This window comes from Pyrgilauda ruficollis, unplaced genomic scaffold, assembly GCF_017590135.1.
Source record: "Pyrgilauda ruficollis isolate IOZ18807 unplaced genomic scaffold, ASM1759013v1 scaffold123, whole genome shotgun sequence".
Lineage (NCBI taxonomy): Eukaryota > Metazoa > Chordata > Aves > Passeriformes > Passeridae > Pyrgilauda > Pyrgilauda ruficollis.
The window spans coordinates 690,335-709,048 of NW_024510655.1; the positions used below are offsets into that span (position 1 = coordinate 690,335).

Genomic DNA, 18,714 nt, shown 5'->3' on the forward strand with positions numbered 1-18,714 from the left:
CAGTTTCTGGCATCTTGTGCAGCTGACACTAAGCTGTAGACACCCATGGAGACACCCTGGCCTGTCCTAATGTTCTATCAGCTACCTAATCAACGTTCAAAAACGTGACTGGAAATCCCTGAATTTTTGTAGGTCAAAACTGGAGATAACATACACCAAGAGAGAAGAAAAGTGAAAACAGGGCAAACAGAACTGTTTCAGCCACTGCTGCTGAAGGCAAGGACTGCCAAGGAAAGCACCTGGAGTGCAATGCTGTCTTATCCAGCACAGCACCAATTTTTGTGATACAGGGGGTGTAGGCTTACATGTTTCCACCAATAAATTTGACGAAAACTGGCAAAATGGAGAGATATGCCCAGAGCATTATATTAACAGCCACAAGTGAACAAAAATTCTGGCAGCAAAATCACCCAGAAGAACTGCAGCCTTTAGTGCAGGTGCCAGCCACATGAATTGAAATAATACCTAAAATTGTCAATGCAATCTCAAATTCATCAATTTTGCTATTTATTTACAACGGTGGGAAATTAAAAACACTACAATTAAAGTTCAGCTCAAAGCTGATAAGACAGCATTACTGCACAGAAAGGTTTAACCCAGAAAACAAAACTAGTGCACAGTGGATCCTTAGCAAACACCTCCTGCCAGATGGATCTGTGCAAATCTGGCAGAACAGACCTGAGCTTGGTTTGCCAGCAAAGAGCATCTATGGTAAGAAAGTCTGCTTCTGGCACTGCTGGAAAATTTAAACATCAACTGAATCTCAAATGAGGCTGAAATTCACTGGGAATGTTTAGCAACAACCACTCAGGAAAAAAACCCAGGATATGAATAGCAAGATGCTTGTGTGAGGGACGAAATACTCCATATTTATGCTTCTTTTCTTTTGCTCTAGATGTGAAAAAATAAATGAGTAACTGCACACCTGGTACAGTCTTGATTGTCATTAGCAGTCCCTCTGCTCTGCTAGCTGCGCTCTGAAGTACAAACTTCAGATACAAATCCCTCATCAGAGCAGAGAGAGAACTCCAGGAAAACCCAAACCAACCAAACCACGGGTGGCAGCTGGGTCATAAGGAGAGCAAAGACAAAATGACAGGTGTGGCAGACCCAGCCCTGCCCAGGAGCAGCAGCTCGGGGGTAGAGAGGCTCCTCCCCTGCTGCTGGGCATTTCCCAGCTCTGCCAGGGGCTTGGCACCCCCAGAGCTGCAGTGAAACCCTCTGAGTCTGCCTGGGAAAAGCCTCTTTGTCTGCAGGGCTGTCACCACCTGCACTGGACACTGCAACCTGAATGGCAGCACTGGCAGTGACCTCCCACAGTGGATTACTTTTGTTCCACCAGTGCACAGGATGCTCATGGTCTGTGCACAGGGGAACATGAAACAACTGCTCATTTGCTCATAGATTTAATAGAATTAACCAACCTGTTTTATCCACAATCCCATTGCATCTAGCATCTTGTTCCTCAGTTTACATCCCATTACCCAGTCTCCAGGTTCAGTACACACATGCAAACACTTTTAAACAACCAAATGTCCTGGGTTCATTCCAATGCAAAGTTGCTCAATTAAGCAAACCCTTGAAACTATTTTAGACTCAGCTGAATAAACTCTTTCAATAGCTCACTTATCCTATTTACATTCCAACATGACTGCAATCCATATTGCTAATTGTACTTTTGTTACTGTGTTATTATTCTCAGAAATTATTTATTTTTAGTGTCATTATCAAATTAGCTGCACTTCCACACAAGGTTTGTTGCTCTGAATTCTAAAATTTCTGAGGAAAAATGACAGAGGAAGCTGAGATGAAAAGCATCCTATTTGCTTCTGATGCAAGAGAAAGTGATCCAAATCAGGTTTCATTCCTGCCAGTTCCAAGGCAAGAAAATGCTGAGCTTGCCCAACGATGTGAGGGAAGCTGAGAGTGAGTGAGTTTGTTGCTCTGAATTCTAAAATTTCTGAGGAAAAATGACAGAGAGGAAGCTGAGATATTTGCTTCTGATGCAAGAGTAAGTGATGCAAATCAGATTTCATTCCTGCCAATTCCAAGGCAAGAAAATGCTGAGCTTGCCCAACGATGTGAGGGAAGCTGAGAGTAGGGAGGCAGGAAGGTGTTACAGCCAGCTTTCACTGCACTCTCCCTCTTTTTGCTGGAGAATAAACTCAGGAACTTTTGTAAGAACAGCTCCCTTCTTAGTGCTTCTGTAAGGATCAAGTATTGATTTAGTCCACGTAGAACCAAAATGCTCATCCATATCAGAACATTCCGGTTCCTTTGTTAATTACACCAAAATCTGATTCAAAACCTTATTTAGGAGCTGGAATTGAGCTGTCATAGCTCATTAGAAAAGTTGTAATTGAAACTTCTTCTATTGTGAAAACTTTTTAATAAGCAAATAGTCTTGTGAGGCTTTGCAAGCTCAGAGGAAGAGCTTTATAGACACTTTTATTGATATTCCCAGGCCACACTGAGACTGGGTGCTCATCAGAAAGACCAATGAAAACAAAATCATAAGAAGAGTTTACTTTAATTATTAATGGATTTTTTTTTTTCAGAAGGTGGTGCCAACTCATCTGCTCCCTCTGAATGCTCTGTCACTTCCACAGCAAGGCACTTGCTACAGCAGTGGTTACCATTGTTTTATTGGAATCTGTTTGGAACTGGAGAAGGTGGTGTCTGTGTTAGGTTTCTAAGTCACCCCAAAGCTGCAGACTGGCAGCACACTTGGTGCTGGCCAAATTACTTTACCCAGGTTTCCACATCTGGCCACAGATTGTGTCCTCGTCCAGCTGTAACCTGAGATCACCCAGCAGCAGTGAGGACCTGACAAGCCATACCATGACTGTATACAGCTATACATCAGAGGCTTGAAAAGCTTTGTTCCCAGGCCTATTAAATTAGCATGGTTTGCTTTACCTTACAGAATTTCTTAATTTTATTTTTGTATTAGTTAAGCCAATTAATGATTGTCACAGAAGATCACTTGCTGTATATGATGTGAATTTTTCAGTCCACAATTAAAATGTCCATGAGATTATTAATTCCACCTTCACAAAGGAACATTGACACTGCAGAAAATGTAGGCTGGGGCTACACACTGAATAACCAAGGGAAAAGTTAAAATATTGACCAGTTGCTTAGTACTTGATGAGAGCTTCTCTTTGCACTGAACTGAACATGTGTCCCTAGGAAAGGCAGCATAAACTTCAGCTTAAAAACATGATTATTCAAAGGGGCTAGACTGGTGGAATCAGAGCCACACCAGGATCTTCATGTGCTATTGCCACCTTTTTGTTTGGTTCTAAGAATTTAATTTTGATATTTGAATATTTCTGTGTTACAACTTTCTGTGCAAATTTTTTTTTCATTTTTCCCTGATTGAAAACAATCCCCCCAAGTACAATCAGGAACATTCCTGTTAATGTCCCACGGGCTCACCAGGATAATGAGCATCACTGCAGCATCAGGACAATTCAATAAAGCATATCTGCCTTCACCATTTGAGCTGAATAATGCCACAGCAGCAGCAGCTACCACTCTGTGCTGGGTGACAGTGAACTGTCAATGGCAAATGCTTACAGGACAGCTGGCCAAGAAAGAACACGCTGGCCAAAGAAGGAAGAGATTCTGCAATCTTGTATTTTCACTAAAAAGACACATTCATTCATGATCTTTCAATCTTTTCCATTGGCCTCCTCCCTCTCAAGAGCTGCAGGGATTTTTTTTTTTTTACTTCCTAATATTTGCTAGGCCAGGAAGACCAGCACTGCTCGGATTTGTTAATCTCATACCCAGAAAGTACCACATTCTTCCCTCTAAATTCTAGCTGCAGCTTCAACTAAGAGAGAAGTCCAGCTCAATTCCAGGCAGAAATGTGTCAGGATATGCACATGATTCAGGAAACAACCCCCCAAAATCTGTCCTGCACATGTTTTATAGAGGCTTCTAGCTCTTCTGAACATACTTCCCACCCTGTGATCGTGGCTGTCAGACTGCTTAAAAAAGGCAGCCTCCTCTTCCAAGGACTGTGGCACCATGGGCCACATGCTAGACTTCCTTCACCCAGTAAAGGTAAGGAACAGTGCTGGTAGAATTGGGTTTATAACTGAGTTTGGATATTTGCACGTTATTTTTAATCTTGAACATTCCAATGACCGACTCTTGAGAGAAACTGCTACAATATGAATAAAATACAAGTCCTTTCTCACCCATTACTTGCTGATAAAATATTGACAAGATGCCTGTGGGAGTTTCTTCATGCCCCTTATAAAAAACACTGTAATATTAAACCTACGTTGTTTGTTCTAGCTGTTGATTATTTTTCTTCTTCCTTGGAGGCTTCTTCTTCTTTGGCTTGTTGGCATTCTGGTTATTCTGTTTGTTGTTCACACCAAAGTGCCCTGCTGAGATATCGCTCTGGAGGAGGTTAACCAAGAGCGGACTTGTGAGCGTCACATCTTTATTGACAGGAAACACAGGGTTCTGCCCACAGGAAACCTGATTCCCATTGGGAGTTCCACTAAACCCTGTATTGAAAGGCAGCCCATGGCCAGAGAAATGACTGCCTGAAGCATTGCTGTTTCCTTGCATTCCTTGCATATGAGAAGGCACCATGTTTGGCTGCTGCACAGGAACCTCAGGTAACATCTGTGTCAAGTTCCCATCGCTGTTTGTTGTAGTCGCAGTATCCCCAAGTTGTTGAGAGATGTGAGGACCCGGTCCTGTGGGTCTTAAAACTTGCCCTTGAATTCCCATCACCTGAGAAGGATTCCCATTCACGGGGCCCTGCTGTGCCATCATCTGCCCAGTGAACTGCACCATGTTTCCTTGCATGTTTGGGGTTGGTCCTCTCATCAGTTGAGCTGGCCCCGTCATAACATTGGACTGGTTTTGAGAATTAAAAGGCTGTTTATTTCCTTGCATCTGAGTGCTCATCATCTGCTCCATCATTGAGTTTTGCTGTAGCAAGACCTGGCCCTGAGGTCCCATCATCTGATTATGTGTGGACATCATCTGCTGTCCCTGCTGGGGAATCATCTGTTTGGGTGGGGTCATCCTCTGGGGAGAGGGACCAAGATTTTGGTTTTGGGGTGTCACCATCATTTGGCCTTGTGACATGAGCTGAGTTCGAGAAAGTATTATCTGGTTTTGAGGGTTCAGCGATCCCTGAGCCTGAATGTTCACCATCTGTCCTTGAGAGGACACGATTTGCTGATGCATCCCCATAAGCTGGGACTGTGGTCCTTGCTGAGGCTGTCCCTGCATGTTGCCCATGTTAACTTGTGGCACCCCACTAGCACCAGCCTGCTGGTTGTTCATATTTCCATGAAGTCCCATTAGATTGGTCTGCATCATATTTGGTGGGCCATGTGTTGGTTGCATCTGAGTTTGAGGAGGTCCAGATCCTTGGCCACCTTAAGATAATAAAAAGAAAATACCAGTAAGAAACTAATTGGAGTGGTGCAAGAGTTTTGACACCTTTAAATGTTGAGTACTCCAAAATTGCTTTCCTCCCTTTTCCAATAAACTGGTATATCTCACATATTTGCAGTCCTGGGATGCAAAGTTTGATGCTATAGATACATGTCAGCTGTCAAAACAGAACATCATACATCTCAAAATAAACACTTGGACTGATACTTCCCCTGTATCCCACTGCAGAAGACAGAACAGAAACTTAATTTCAGTTGTTAGCTGCACCTAAGTTTGAAAATCTTCCCTAATGTCACCTAACTCAGCAGAGTAATTCCTAACCAAAATGAGCTTCAAATCCTGAAGATACTTTATAATGGGTTAAAGAACAAATGCACACAGAGTACTGATGAAATTGCATCATCAGGGTATCCATAATCCAGCCAAAAGACTAATAATTGAGTTGTGAAATGGGGGAAGACATTTGTGAATTATAGACTTCATTTTCACACTTTAAGAAGACGTGATAAATTTTCAAATGAAGTAATAAATAATATTTTCAAAGCAGAACAAGATTATTTTGCTATTCTGCTTCTAAGATAATTACTCTTTTTTTTTCCTGGGCAATAAGCTCCTTTTGTGTTGTATCTTTATCACCCCTTGCCTCCAAATTTCAGTGCTACCTTCCATTCAATTTCTCAACAGCTGCTTCTGAAGCCCAGACTCCCAGTCCTCATCAATAATAGTTGGATTTTGAGAAACATGAGCAGCCTTATGCCTTTCTTTTCCCTATCCAGCACTACACCCAGAGTGCTGCTGCCCAGCCAGCAGCTCCCTGCTAATGGCAGGAGTTTAATGGTTTGGGAGCCGTGTGACACAGGGAAAGGCATCACGTGCTGCAAATGGAAAATGGCAAAAGCTGAGGAAGTCCCCCCTGCAGTCAGACCTGTGTGCTGCACGTTCTGGCCGGCTGGCAGCTGCGCCGCTCCGCTGTTCCCTGGCGTTCCTGGAGCTGTGGAGGGCACCTGGCCTTGCAGGAAGTTCTGGTTAGCCTGGCCTGCAGGGAAGCCCGGGGGGAGCCGCTTGGGCATTCCTGAACACGAGAATGTTCCGGTTAGTTAGTATGGAAAATGGAAAGGAAAAAATAGACAAAATCTATAATTGGAGAATACCTTTGAGTCTGTGCTGTCATATGAAAGGTTTAGGCAGAAATTGTTTTTTGCCAATATACAAAATCCACCGAAGAGATTTATAGTTCTTACCTGTACAACAATTCTGTGTAACAAATTACTATGACTAATTTCAAACTATAATTTAAGTACAAAACTTATTACCCAGAGAAGGTGAAAAGTCCACGTTTGACCTTATAGAAGATAGAAATTGAAATAACATGGTTTGTTGCTTTCTGCTCTACTGCATCTTTTAGCATTCCCTTAACTTATTCAATGTACACAAACAGAAATAACTGGTATTCTTGTTAGTGATGTTCTCCTCTCAACAACTTTGACACACCTCCTGATCAGTGCTGTTTTGTGCACACACTCAAAGGGTCTTTTCACCCCAGAGTGGGCTGAGGAACCTCACAGTTCAGTACCTCCAGACCTGCTGCTCATTCAAATAACTCTGCTATTCCTGCTGCAAGAGCAAGGAATTCTTTGAGGCACTTAGGTGGCACAACACCCACACTCTGGCACATCCCAACATCACTGCTGCCCTGGGACACAGAGAAAAACCTCCCCTCTGCCTGCCAGCGTGAGCAGCAGCATGGATGGATTTAAGAGAAGCCACTTTTTAACTCACTGCCTACACAATGCCTCAGACTTCGAAGCAACCTTGCCCACCCCCCCTTTATTTTCCTGACCCAGTGCCAGAATGTGACTTCAACTCCTTCTGCAGTTACAGCTTTCTTGGACATCTAATTTTACTGCTTGTGCTAATTATCTGGTTGTAATTAATATTTCAAGGTAATCAAGTCTATAGGCCAAACACCAAATATATCTGCAAATACAGAAACAGACCTATTTGAACACCATAGCACTGGACTCCAGCTTTGGTTCTGCTAAACTTTTAGGGATGTTTTTCACCTAGGAATGCTTGAACTGAGAAAAAAATAAAGTGTTAGCTTGGCCTATTCCAAATGTGATATAAGTTCCAATTTGCTAAATTGGCTGTGTGAAATGCAAAGCATTTGAATGCATTCATTTACACCAAACTTTTAAATGCAAGGTAGTTTAAAAATGGAAGGACCTATAATGACAAATTAACCATATAAATTGCAGCAAAGAATGAGCATGCACAGAAGTCAGGCAAAAATCTCAGCAGTGGGATCAACACAGCTTTGCTGAAACCAAGGAATTCTGTCTTTTAAAATTACCTGAGGATACAACTCACAGCAGGAATGTTGATTTAGCAATAAGGTCTAAAATAAGACCAAAAAACATATTTCGATAGTTTATTTCTGGTGTGACTTTAAACTCAAATAAATTGAGGTTTGTTTGTAGTAGGTTTAGTTAGGAAGTAGAACATGGAGATTATACTGGCTAAAGGTCATGGCTAAGATTTCTGATGGGGACATATGGCTGGTGAGGCAAGACTGTAGGGAAATGTGACTATAATAAATAACGAATAACTGCTTCCAGATGGAGACAAAATAAGATACATCAAGCGTAGATCCCAAGAGAACCTTGAAACACAGAAAATTCATTTGAATTCAAACAAGACCCATAGTACAAACAGTGAAAGCAAGAAGCTTGTCCAGATCAGTAGACCAAGAAACAGGAATTCCTTTCAGTGTTTGGACAGATTTTGGATGTACAACATGAGAATGAAAGATACTAGAATGTACTTATGTGTGTGTAGGTGGACAAAGAATATGGACCATAAGTACATAAAGAAATTATTTCAAAGGCTTAAGCAAGAACTGGTGTATGGGACCTGAGAACAGTCATCCAAGAGGAAGATGAACAAATGGGTGAGCAAAGAGAAGCACGGAAAATCTGCATGGAAATACAAAGGGCTCAAGGGGAAAAAAACCACCAAGGACACAAAAGAGATCCTGGGACTGACAAAAGAAATGCCTTCATTGTTACAGAAGAACTCTAGGAGTAGTAAGGAAAAGAAGTGAGTGCATTGGTCCAAAGAGAAAACTAAAGACAACACAGCCAAATGAGAAATTAAAACATCCCTTAACATCTTAATTTTAGGACAGGGAGTACAACAGCATGGCAACAATAGCTTTTTCCTCTTCATATAGGAAGAAACTGGTGACAAAGACAGCGTGAAGAAGAAACATCCACAGCTTAGAAAGGAAGACGCAAAACAGTGCCTCACTTCTGTAATAGAAAATGTAAATAATGACAGAGGAAGGTGAAGAGAGAAAAAAAATGCTTCATTACACTCTTGCAAAAAATCCTCCCCTTTCCCCCCAAAAAAAGAACAACCCCAAACCTAAACAAAATCCCCATACCATCTCTGAACATCCTAAGCTTGCTTAAAGGCAACAGAAGAGCTGTCAACAGGATGACTGGCAGCAATAAGTGCAATGCACACAGCAACTCCTCCCTGACCCTTTGGGCATCTCTGTGACACTGCAGGACAGAGACAGAGTGATGTGGATGCTCACTCACCAATACCCACCTCATACTCCACCTATTTGTTGATTCTGTCTCATAAAGGATCTTTTCAGAACTAACAGCAATATTAGTTCTAGACAATTTATGTTTCTTTTCCTTTTAAAATAAAAGAAGGTCTCAGCACTTCTTACCTCCTAAACCAGGGTGTAAACCTTGTGGACCTTGGTTTTGCTGCTGCATCACCATGAAGTTGGGGGGTACATTCCCCTGTTGCACCATAGGATTACGACTAGGAGAACTGACAGGCTGCTGGAATCCCTGGGGAAGAGTGCTACTCTGGGGAGGCCTTGGTCCCAGCTGCTGCTGTGTCTGGTTAACGGTGGGAGATGAGGCAGGAGAGCCCTGCTGGAAGGAGGAGGGAGAAGAAGCAGGAGACTTATTGGTCAGATGGGGTTGTTGTAGTGGTGTAGGAACCCGAGAGGGCCCTCCCTGAAGGCTTTTCATTTGAGGAGCAGTAAACTGGCCGGGATTGCTCATCTGGGGAAAGTTTGAGTGAGCCTGAGAAGCTTGCTGGCTTCCAAAAGGATATGGAGGTGGAGGATGAGTAGGAGTTTGTACTGTTGCTAGAGATGGTCTTGCTTGAAGCTGCTGCTGCATTTGTCCAGGCAATGGGGCCTTTTTCCAGCCCTGGTTTACTGTCAATGTACCCAGTGCTCCCTGGGTAGGAGGAGGCTGAAGTGCTCCAGAAGGAAGATGGTTCCAGCCAGGGGGAACTGGAACCTGTGCTGGTGAAGTGAATGAAGGTCGAATACCCTGCTGTTGCTGCTGATGTGGCTGGGGAGGCCGATTCTGCAACTGCTGCTGCTGTTGTAGCTGCTGAAAGCTGGCTGAGTTCATCTGCCTGTTTACAGGAACTGACTGCATTGAATGGAGCTGAGGAGCTAAAGATCCAGATGGATGATTTTGTTGCTGCATATTTAGCCCAGATAAGAGTGGGTCCATTGCATCTAATAAAATAGCAGACAAAAATAATTTTTAAAAAACCCTACCACAGACAAAACCCATCCCAAAACAACAAAGGCTAAATTGCTTGCTTGCATTTTCTTAACTCTGCATAAAAAATTCATACTCCAGAGAAGCCAGGTCTTATAAAATTATATCCTCTAAAATAAAGCACAACAGCCCCACAATTCTACAGACTGATGTGAACCTTCTACACACTCAGAACTGCAGAATCAGAGTATCTCAGCTGGAAGGACCATTGAGTGTAAATCCCTGCTCCTGGCAGGATCACCTAAAATTAACCCACAGGACAAAGAGCATCATTCAGACACTCCTTGAACTCTGTCAGTCTTGGTGCCATGACTACTGCCCTAGGGAACCTGTGAAGAGTAACTCCCAAACATTCACACCCACCAAACCCCCAACCCTTAACTTACCAGTCTATCTACCCTTCCTGAAAAGAAGGGAAAAAAGAGCACCAGAAACATTCCTGCCTCACTGAACTAATCCTTCTCTTACCTTCAGCTAAACATAAAGCTCAGTCGTGACAGTTCAAGTGCAAAAATACAATTGCCGTTGCTCAACATATTTGAACAGAACACCAAGCAAGCTGGTGACTTCTTAGGCACCCAAATTATTTGAAAAAATTTAACAGATGAAGGGGGAAGGAAGGTTTGCACAGAAAGAGTAGCTCCCAGAAAGGCATGGAAAATGCTCCAGAACAATTCTGGATACTCTCATGAATACACACTCAAGACTATGTGCTGAAGAATCAAAGTTTAAGAACTTTTTCAGATCAGTATTATGGCTAAAATTTACCACCTGGCTGTGAGGAAGGCCGAGGTGTTCGTGGCTGCAGCTCAGCACTAGCACCACTTGCCACCATAGAGGAGGGCACATTTCCACCCTGGGACATCATGACAGCTGCAGCATTGCTCATTCTTATTAAACCTTAAAAAATAAAAATAGAAATCATCAAGTCTTACAGTTACATAGAGAAGAATTTTAGATTTTTTCTTTTAGCAAGAAAAAAAAATATATTTGTCAGTAAAACACTTCTTTAGACTTCAAGAATTGTTTGTCCAAAATAACCTGAGGATACACCTCTCTGTCTGAAATCTCAGATTCCCTGGTATCAAACAAATAAGTTCAGGTCATGCTGTAGGTCTTTCTTTAACACCAAATTTTAAAAAAGAGTATAAATGGAAGCACTACTGACTCATGAATTAATGTGAGCCTGACCTACCACTCAAAGCACCAAGTGATAAGATTGTACCAAAGCCATAAAAGTAACTCAGGTTTTTGCAAAATCTGAAACTAAAAAGTAACTGAGGTGTCGCAAGAGGAAAAAAAAATTCAATGTTTCACTTCCACAGGCTGTAATTTTCTAAATGACTGCTATATTGCCCTGTTGGTTCTATTACTGTTGTGTTGCTGACCTGCAGACAGGAAATGAAGGCACTGATCAGTACCCTGGAGAGTAGAGCCCTTCTTAAAAATGCTGTAGTCTTTGTTAAGGACAAAAACGTCACTGCTGTTTAATTACGTTTCTACAAAGCTGAAATGTTCTTTCCATTCCTTCTGCTCAATGGCCACAAATGCATCTTAGATAAACTGACCAAAAATGCTCCTGGTTTAATTGCTTTAAATTCCATTTACTAAAATATTAGTTATTTATTCTGCCTTATGATTCAGCTATTTTAATAAATTAGATAGTAGCTTTCTCTGTAAAAACTCTTTGTCAAATCTGAGTTTTGCAGTTAAAATTCCTTATGAGTATACAATACTCTAAAATATAGTTTAAAAACTACACATTTCCATAAAAATCCCTTCTTTATGATCAGATCTCAAAAGTTCATCAGAAAATAAGAAGACAGTAACAATGACAGTGTCCTGTCCTTCCTATAATTCCAGTGGAATTAATCAAAGTCAGTTTATTGCATACTGAATCAAGACTTATGCACATTTCCATAAAGGGAACCAAGCAGAATACTGTGAAAATTTGTGCATATTTCAAAGTGAGTTCACTACACTCAACTCATCTGCTTCAAAAGACTGAATGTAAAAACCCCAAACAAACCAACACCCAACAAACCAACAAAACCCCAAACCACCACACCCTCAAAATACCTGAAAACAAACCAATGGGCCCTGCCAAAATCACTCCAATGTTTGTGGGACACAATGCACCCAACAATCCATTTACCTGACACAGGACATGGTTTGACAACACAGAACAAGACCAGACATTAATTTAAATGGCAATTAGAATTCTGCAAACAAGAGCTGCTGTAACCAGTGGAGTTTCATTAGTCCAGCAGTAAATTTTGAGTGTCTGAAGCACCAGGAGCAGCCCTGAGGGGATTTACCTTGCCCCCCCTGCATGGGGAATCCCGTGTCCATGCGCATGGCGGTGCTCGCTCCCAGGGGCCCGTTGATCCGCACATCCTGGCTCCTGCTCTGGGCTAAAGCCAAGTTGATAGCACCTTCCCCTAAAGCAAGGCACAGGTTGGGTGAACAGGAGAGACAGAAAATCAGAACACAGACTTTTGCAAAAGGACATTCAAGAGATGCCGGGGAAGGAAGAAGAGGCTTTACCTCCAGTGCGCACTTCAGTAGGACACTTACACATCACAGCACTCTTCTGGCTTTCAGTTTTAAGAAGAACAAATGTCATGACAAGCATTACCTGCCCTTGATTTCATTCTGAGGGTGCTCCTGGACAACTGTCCAGAATGGATATGGTAACTGTGAAAGGCACTGAAAACTTGTCTTAAAGAAAGCCTCATATGAAACAAAAGGGAAAGACGATCAGCCAACCCTTTCCTAGTCAACACACAGAAAACATTTTTCAGGAGGGTTCCTGGTGCCCGAACATTTCCAGCTTTCATTGTTATTAACAGTAAATGTTATTCTTGAAAGAATATAAGTCCTGAGCTATCTTTTTCACTAAAGCCAAAGGAGTAACTTACAAGTTTTGCAGCACCAAGTACACAAAACTGCTTTTGAGTCAGAGCTTTGGAAGCAGATTTGGTGTGAAATACCTTCAATCTGAACTGACAGAATGCCCAGGTCTCGGAGCTGCTGGTTGTTGTTCTGAGCCAGGATTCGCAGCCGCTCGGCAGCTTCCCGGGGGATGTTGAAGGTGACACGAACGCTGTTCCAAGGCTCTATCTTCTGCACTTTTAACTTGTTGGACTCTTAAAAGAAAAACAATCAAAGTCAGTGCAAAGGCAGTTTTCAAGCACATCTGATGAAACAACTTGGTTAAAAGGTTGAAAAAAATGAAACCCCCTTTGGCTTTGAAAATTGCCAGTGCTTAGTCTCAGCTACAGGAGATTTTTTCCCAGACAGGTGTATAGCAACCAATGCTGCCAAACCACACCAGGGATTTTCCAAAAAATTAGCAGCAAAAAAACTACTCAAATGACAACCAATGCAATAGACAACACAATCACTTGATAGTACTACTTAATAATTGAAATATTCTGTGGATAAACTACTTTGGAAAGATTAAGAAAATATCTAATAAAACAGATTTCATAAAATTATAGGTATTAGGTTTGGGTTGGAAGGGACCTTGAAGTCCATCTCATCCCACCCGCTGCCATGGGCAGGGACACCTTCCATTGTCCCAGGGTGCTCCAAGCCCTTCCAGCCTGGCTTTGGATACTCCCCAGGGATCTGTGGCAGCCACAGCTGTTCTGGGCAGCCTGTGCCAGGGCCTGCACACCCTCACAGGGAACAGTTTCATCCTAATATCCCATCTAAAATCTAGACTCCTTCATCTTAAGGCCATTCCCCCTCGTCCTGGCATTCCACCCCTTGTCCCAAGTCCCTCTCCAGCTTTCCTGCAGTCCCTTTAGGCACTGGAAGGGGCTCCAAGGAGACCTTGGAGCCTCCTCTTCTCCAGGTGAACACCCCCAGCTCTCTTAGCCTGGCTGCAGAGCAGAGGGGCTCCAGCCCTGTGATATAGCACATTAATTTGTGAGCCAGATGAATGTGGGAAAAAACTGACTACAGGAATTAAATGCTTGAATATATTAAATATTTGCTCTAAAAATGCTTGTGAAACCTTTTTCTTTTTTTTTTTTTTTTTACAAGATCAGTGCCAACAGACTCCTAGCAATATTTCATTGATTTCTACCTTATTATTTAGTTTTCTGGGTAAGCATTTCAAATCCGCTGCCAAAAAGCATCTCAAAGTCATGCAAAATATTCACATGCAGGTTTTCTGAACACCTGTTCTACAAATGAGCGTTTCTACATAGATCAGTGGTTTTCAAAGTAACTGCAGAAAGGTTGGGCAGTTGTGTTGGATACATTATCCAAAGTGATATCTACCTAAATGATTGCTACAAAATGGAGTTAAGGATCACTTAAAAAAATACTCCAAATAAGTTTCCAGATTCTACCTTTCTATAAAGAAAGTTCCTCTCAAAACAGAAAGCATTGACCCAAATTTTCATCAGCCAGCTCCTCCACTGTAACCTCAGATTTACTAAACATGTGCTAACTTTTCAGGTCTGAAAAACATGTTAGTTAAGAATGCCAACACTCAGTCCTATTCAGGAAGCCCTTGTTCACCACTAATTCACTAAGCCCCTTTTGCTGCTACAGTAATGGAATTATTAAAGTCATCCTCATTCCACCTATAAACCTGGTTTTGGCTGGAAACATGGCAGGAGGAGTTTTAAAATCCCCTTTTGTGGAGGTTTGAACAATCCCATATTTTCTGTTATTAATGTTCCAATATTTTACATAGAAAAATTGTATCATCGGTTTCAGTATTTCTATGTATTTGTACCCAAGTTTCTCATTTTTCAAGCACCGCATCTGCCAAGATAACCCCATATTATTTACTAATTCTGCATTCAGGATATTTTGTTTTGCTCTGAATCAGTTTAAATAACTTTGAACATGGATAATTTTCAAATTAACTTGACATTGATTTTAAAAATTTGCTTTCTCAGCTGAGGTCTGAATCATGTTTATTAATCCTGGCATTAATATTTATGACAGACTCAGCATGCAGATGCTTCTATATAACAAAGATGACCACGTGCAGTTATAGACTGAATTTATTTCCTATCAAAAATTACACAACTGATCTGTGGTATTATACACATCCCTTTACACCAGTAATGGTCTGTTAGTTTTCATCTCCTTTCAACTGTTTGTAAGACACAGATCAAAACTGGTATTTCTTTATACTATTTTTGTCTTATCCCAGTTTTTTTATCTCTCTGAGCAACAGCAAGAACCCAACAAACTGATGCCAGCTGACTAGACGGACAAAATTGAAAGAAGGAATAAAGTGACAAAGAAATTCAGTTTGGTTATTGAGAAGTAATGTGCTATTTTCCTGGAAAGGTGTTTGACACTGTTGAAGAAAACAATCAAGGCTACCTAACTGAGCAGCCATCAGTAATCAGCATAGGACCTTTTGCAACGTGCTCAGACAGCAGACAAATGTCTTTTTCCAGATCTAAACATGCTGGTAAAAGATGTCTCAAAAAGGTTGTTATCACTGACTTGCCATGGAGCTGTTCCCAGAGCTGGATGAGCATTCAGGGGTATATCAGGGCACCACCCATTCCCCAACACAAATCAATCAATCAATCAACCAGTCAGGTAGGGTAGGTCAGAAAAGGGCAGTAATGTCACAGGTACTGGAAAGTGAACCCATTCTCAGATGAACTGCAATAGTTTAAATTGGACAGTTTGGGCAGTAAAACATCTCCTGTGTGAACAAGCCTGGTTTCACTTTTTTATAACACAGCCATGTGTAATAGAGGGACATGGAGGAGAATAAAACCAGGCAAAATGTGGAAACAGAAATTAATGAACTTGCTAAATAAATCAGTTTTAAACAAGAAAACAACTGCAGACACTTGTAATCTGCATTTCTGAGATGAACAGCTTGCAAATTCACTAAGAATAACCCCAACAAATTACCATTACAAACTAAGTTGCTCAAACGCAGTATAATCTGTTTTTTATGCAAGTACCCTGACTTCCTAAATAAGCATTTTAAGGACAGCTGGAGAGTGACAAGAAGGTACATTACCCATGTGTAAAAGGCTAGGCACATTCTCCAGTATGGTATCCAGCTTCTGCTCAAAGTCTCTGTCACTTATATTTCCTTTAAAAGCTACAAAGATTGTGGAATCCCCAGAAGCAGCCTCCTGTTTCAGTTCATCTTCCTCCAGTCCTGAATCAAAATCCACCTCTAAGTCTTCCATAGCTGAGGAGTACAAGGAGGCATATGTATCTTTTAAGTTAGGTAGATCATCCAAAACCATTGTTTCCAAAATGGGAGCCTATCAGACGTCAAGGTGATGCTTGGAAAGGAAAAAGAGAATTATAATACATATAATAATAATTGTGTAAGGACATTAACAGCTGCTTTCAATGGCACATTTGGTCATTGACAGAAACACCTACCTGGTGACCCAGTATTGGGCTCTGTGAGACCAACTGTGTGAGGCTGAAAATGGTGGCCATGGCAGCGCCCAAGGTGTTCCTCCACTAGGACAAACAGAAGGGGGCTCCTGGCAGAATCGTGCTGCACATGACTTGAGAAGTATTCCACTTGATCTGAAAGACAGGTAGAAAGGAAGGTAGAGGATAAACCATCAGAGGAAAATGAATTTTATTCATTTCTCTATCACAGAGGGGACAAGCAAGCACCTGGTACCAAAGCTGTCAGTGTCTGACTTTCAGGAGACTAAAACTCACAGCAACAGCTGGACTACAGAATGATAGGAAGAACTGCCAAATTTAACTTTAGAGACTGCAGATGCAATAGGTCCAAAGCAGTAGGAAAGCCACAGCATATTTTTACCAGGAGAAATGTAGCATTTGAAAAATATTTTACTCACACCCAGCTAAATCTCAGGCATACTGTGCCTACTTTCTTAAAGTTTGTAAAGATTTAGGTGTTTTCAGCTTTTTATGCATGTAAAAACCTGAATTCTGCTCCCCCTGTCACAGCCCACAACTCCCACTATGCCCCCACATCACACTCAGAAAAGAATTAATTCAGAAAGTCAAGTCCCACACCTGATGGATCTTGCTTAATGAAATGTCTAAACTTTGAAATAAACTTTGACATTATTGACATCTAAGCTGTTACAGAAGTACAATCTGTGATAAAAGTATCCCTAAAGTTTCAGTGGACACCACCTATGTTGGGATACACATTTTCCCACTCCATCACGAGTGCAATGGCACTGTCCTCTCCAGATGAGACATCTGCTCTAACACTTAGCACTTTGCAAATACTGCTAAGAGATTCAAACCACCTGTAGAAACAGCCAAAAAAGGGACCTGCTCCTGACCACAGTCAAAATCAAATCCATTCACCAGCCAGTACTGTCAAGATTTCATAACTCCAAAGCTGTGTGTATTTGGCACAACCCACCCAGAAGGTTTAGCTCAGGACAACATACCCTTGAACAGGATACAGACTAGGGTTTTGGCAGAGGTTCAAGTTCCCAACACAAAACCACAACTTTGAGATGAAACGTGAGCTGCAGATACTGGCCAGAAAACAGCCTTTTCTAATAAAAAAAAAAAAATCTAACAATGTTAGAAAAGCACAGATTCAGCTCTGCACTGTTTGCACGCTCACACAAGGCTGCTGAAGGGACAATATTCCAAAGGAAAAATCAGGGGTTTGAAGTCACAAATTCCCCAGAGCTTTTGGTCAGATCTCTACACATACACTCACTACATTTACAAAATACTGTGATTTTTTTCTCCCTTGCAACCCTACCCTCCACCAGGCAATCCAACAGCACTAAGGCATAATCCCCTATTTGACATGGAGTTACTCTCTCATCCTGCAGCACCACCCTTCATCCTCAAATCTCAGATTAAAAACCAAGTGAATTTTGTCTCACAAGCTCTTCTGCAGTCCTGCATCAGCAAATAAGTTCAGCGTTTCACAGGTACTGATCTATTCCCATACTGCTTCCATATATTTACTATTGCCATGGAAACTTTAAAGATGGGCAATAGAGAAATAAATTTTAAAAATTCATTACCAGGTGAACACAGAGACAATTAAATCTTTTTTTCTTTCCCTTGTTGCTTGGCTTTATATCTAAATTACTGCTCTGAGTGTTGGCACCTCCATTAAGGCAAACTCCTCAGTTTCATGTCAGGTGCCCAGATAATGAGAATCACAACTAATAGGAGTCTGTGAAAAACTGTTTGAACTGATTTTCACACAACTTCTTGGACAGGTAACTTCCTTACCCAAGCTGGCTTTACACTAACCAGGAGAACAGACCTTCTCCTTCTGCATTCCAACATATTTTATTCCACATCCACTGACTCCAGGGAGAGAGGAGCTGAGGGTCCTACACAAATGGCCTTTTTAATGGCCAAACACAGCCATTCTGTGCAAGGAATGAGGCAAGCATCCTGTGAAATATAAACACTATATTTTGAGGAAAATTACATAGAACGTTATTTGTCAGAAAATAGTGAGTAAATTTTTTAGGGAGAGAAATCTCAGCTCAAAATACAGGCTCCTACATGTTGAAAAGGTACAACTACTTGGAGGTGATGGGGTGTTGCACCTGCAGCAAGAAACATGAATGCGCCTGACAACCCCTAACACCAAAAAATAAGAATTTATCTACAAGAACACAAACATTTCAGATCTTTTTTTAATAGGTGACTGAAGCCTCCATCTTCCCTGTGAAAGAGCAGA

At 41.6% G+C, this 18,714-nt stretch overlaps 1 protein-coding gene across 3 annotated transcripts in view; it reads right to left on the minus strand.

Moving 5' to 3' along the window:
- NCOA6 (nuclear receptor coactivator 6) overlaps positions 1–18,714 on the minus strand; it is a 39,564-nt gene that overhangs the window by 15,789 nt on the left and 5,061 nt on the right. For 2 of the 3 annotated variants that reach the window (XM_041490427.1, XM_041490428.1), the window contains 8 exons: positions 16,437–16,589; positions 16,060–16,333; positions 13,034–13,189; positions 12,359–12,481; positions 10,812–10,940; positions 9,179–9,994; positions 6,362–6,508; positions 4,298–5,417 (listed from right to left, as the gene is read on the minus strand). In XM_041490427.1, coding sequence (XP_041346361.1) covers positions 4,298–5,417; positions 6,362–6,508; positions 9,179–9,994; positions 10,812–10,940; positions 12,359–12,481; positions 13,034–13,189; positions 16,060–16,294 — 2,726 coding nt within the window. In that variant the 5' untranslated portion in view covers positions 16,295–16,333; positions 16,437–16,589. The remainder of the gene's footprint in view (positions 1–4,297; positions 5,418–6,361; positions 6,509–9,178; positions 9,995–10,811; positions 10,941–12,358; positions 12,482–13,033; positions 13,190–16,059; positions 16,334–16,436; positions 16,590–18,714) is intronic. The other variant, XM_041490429.1, reaches the window with a different exon arrangement.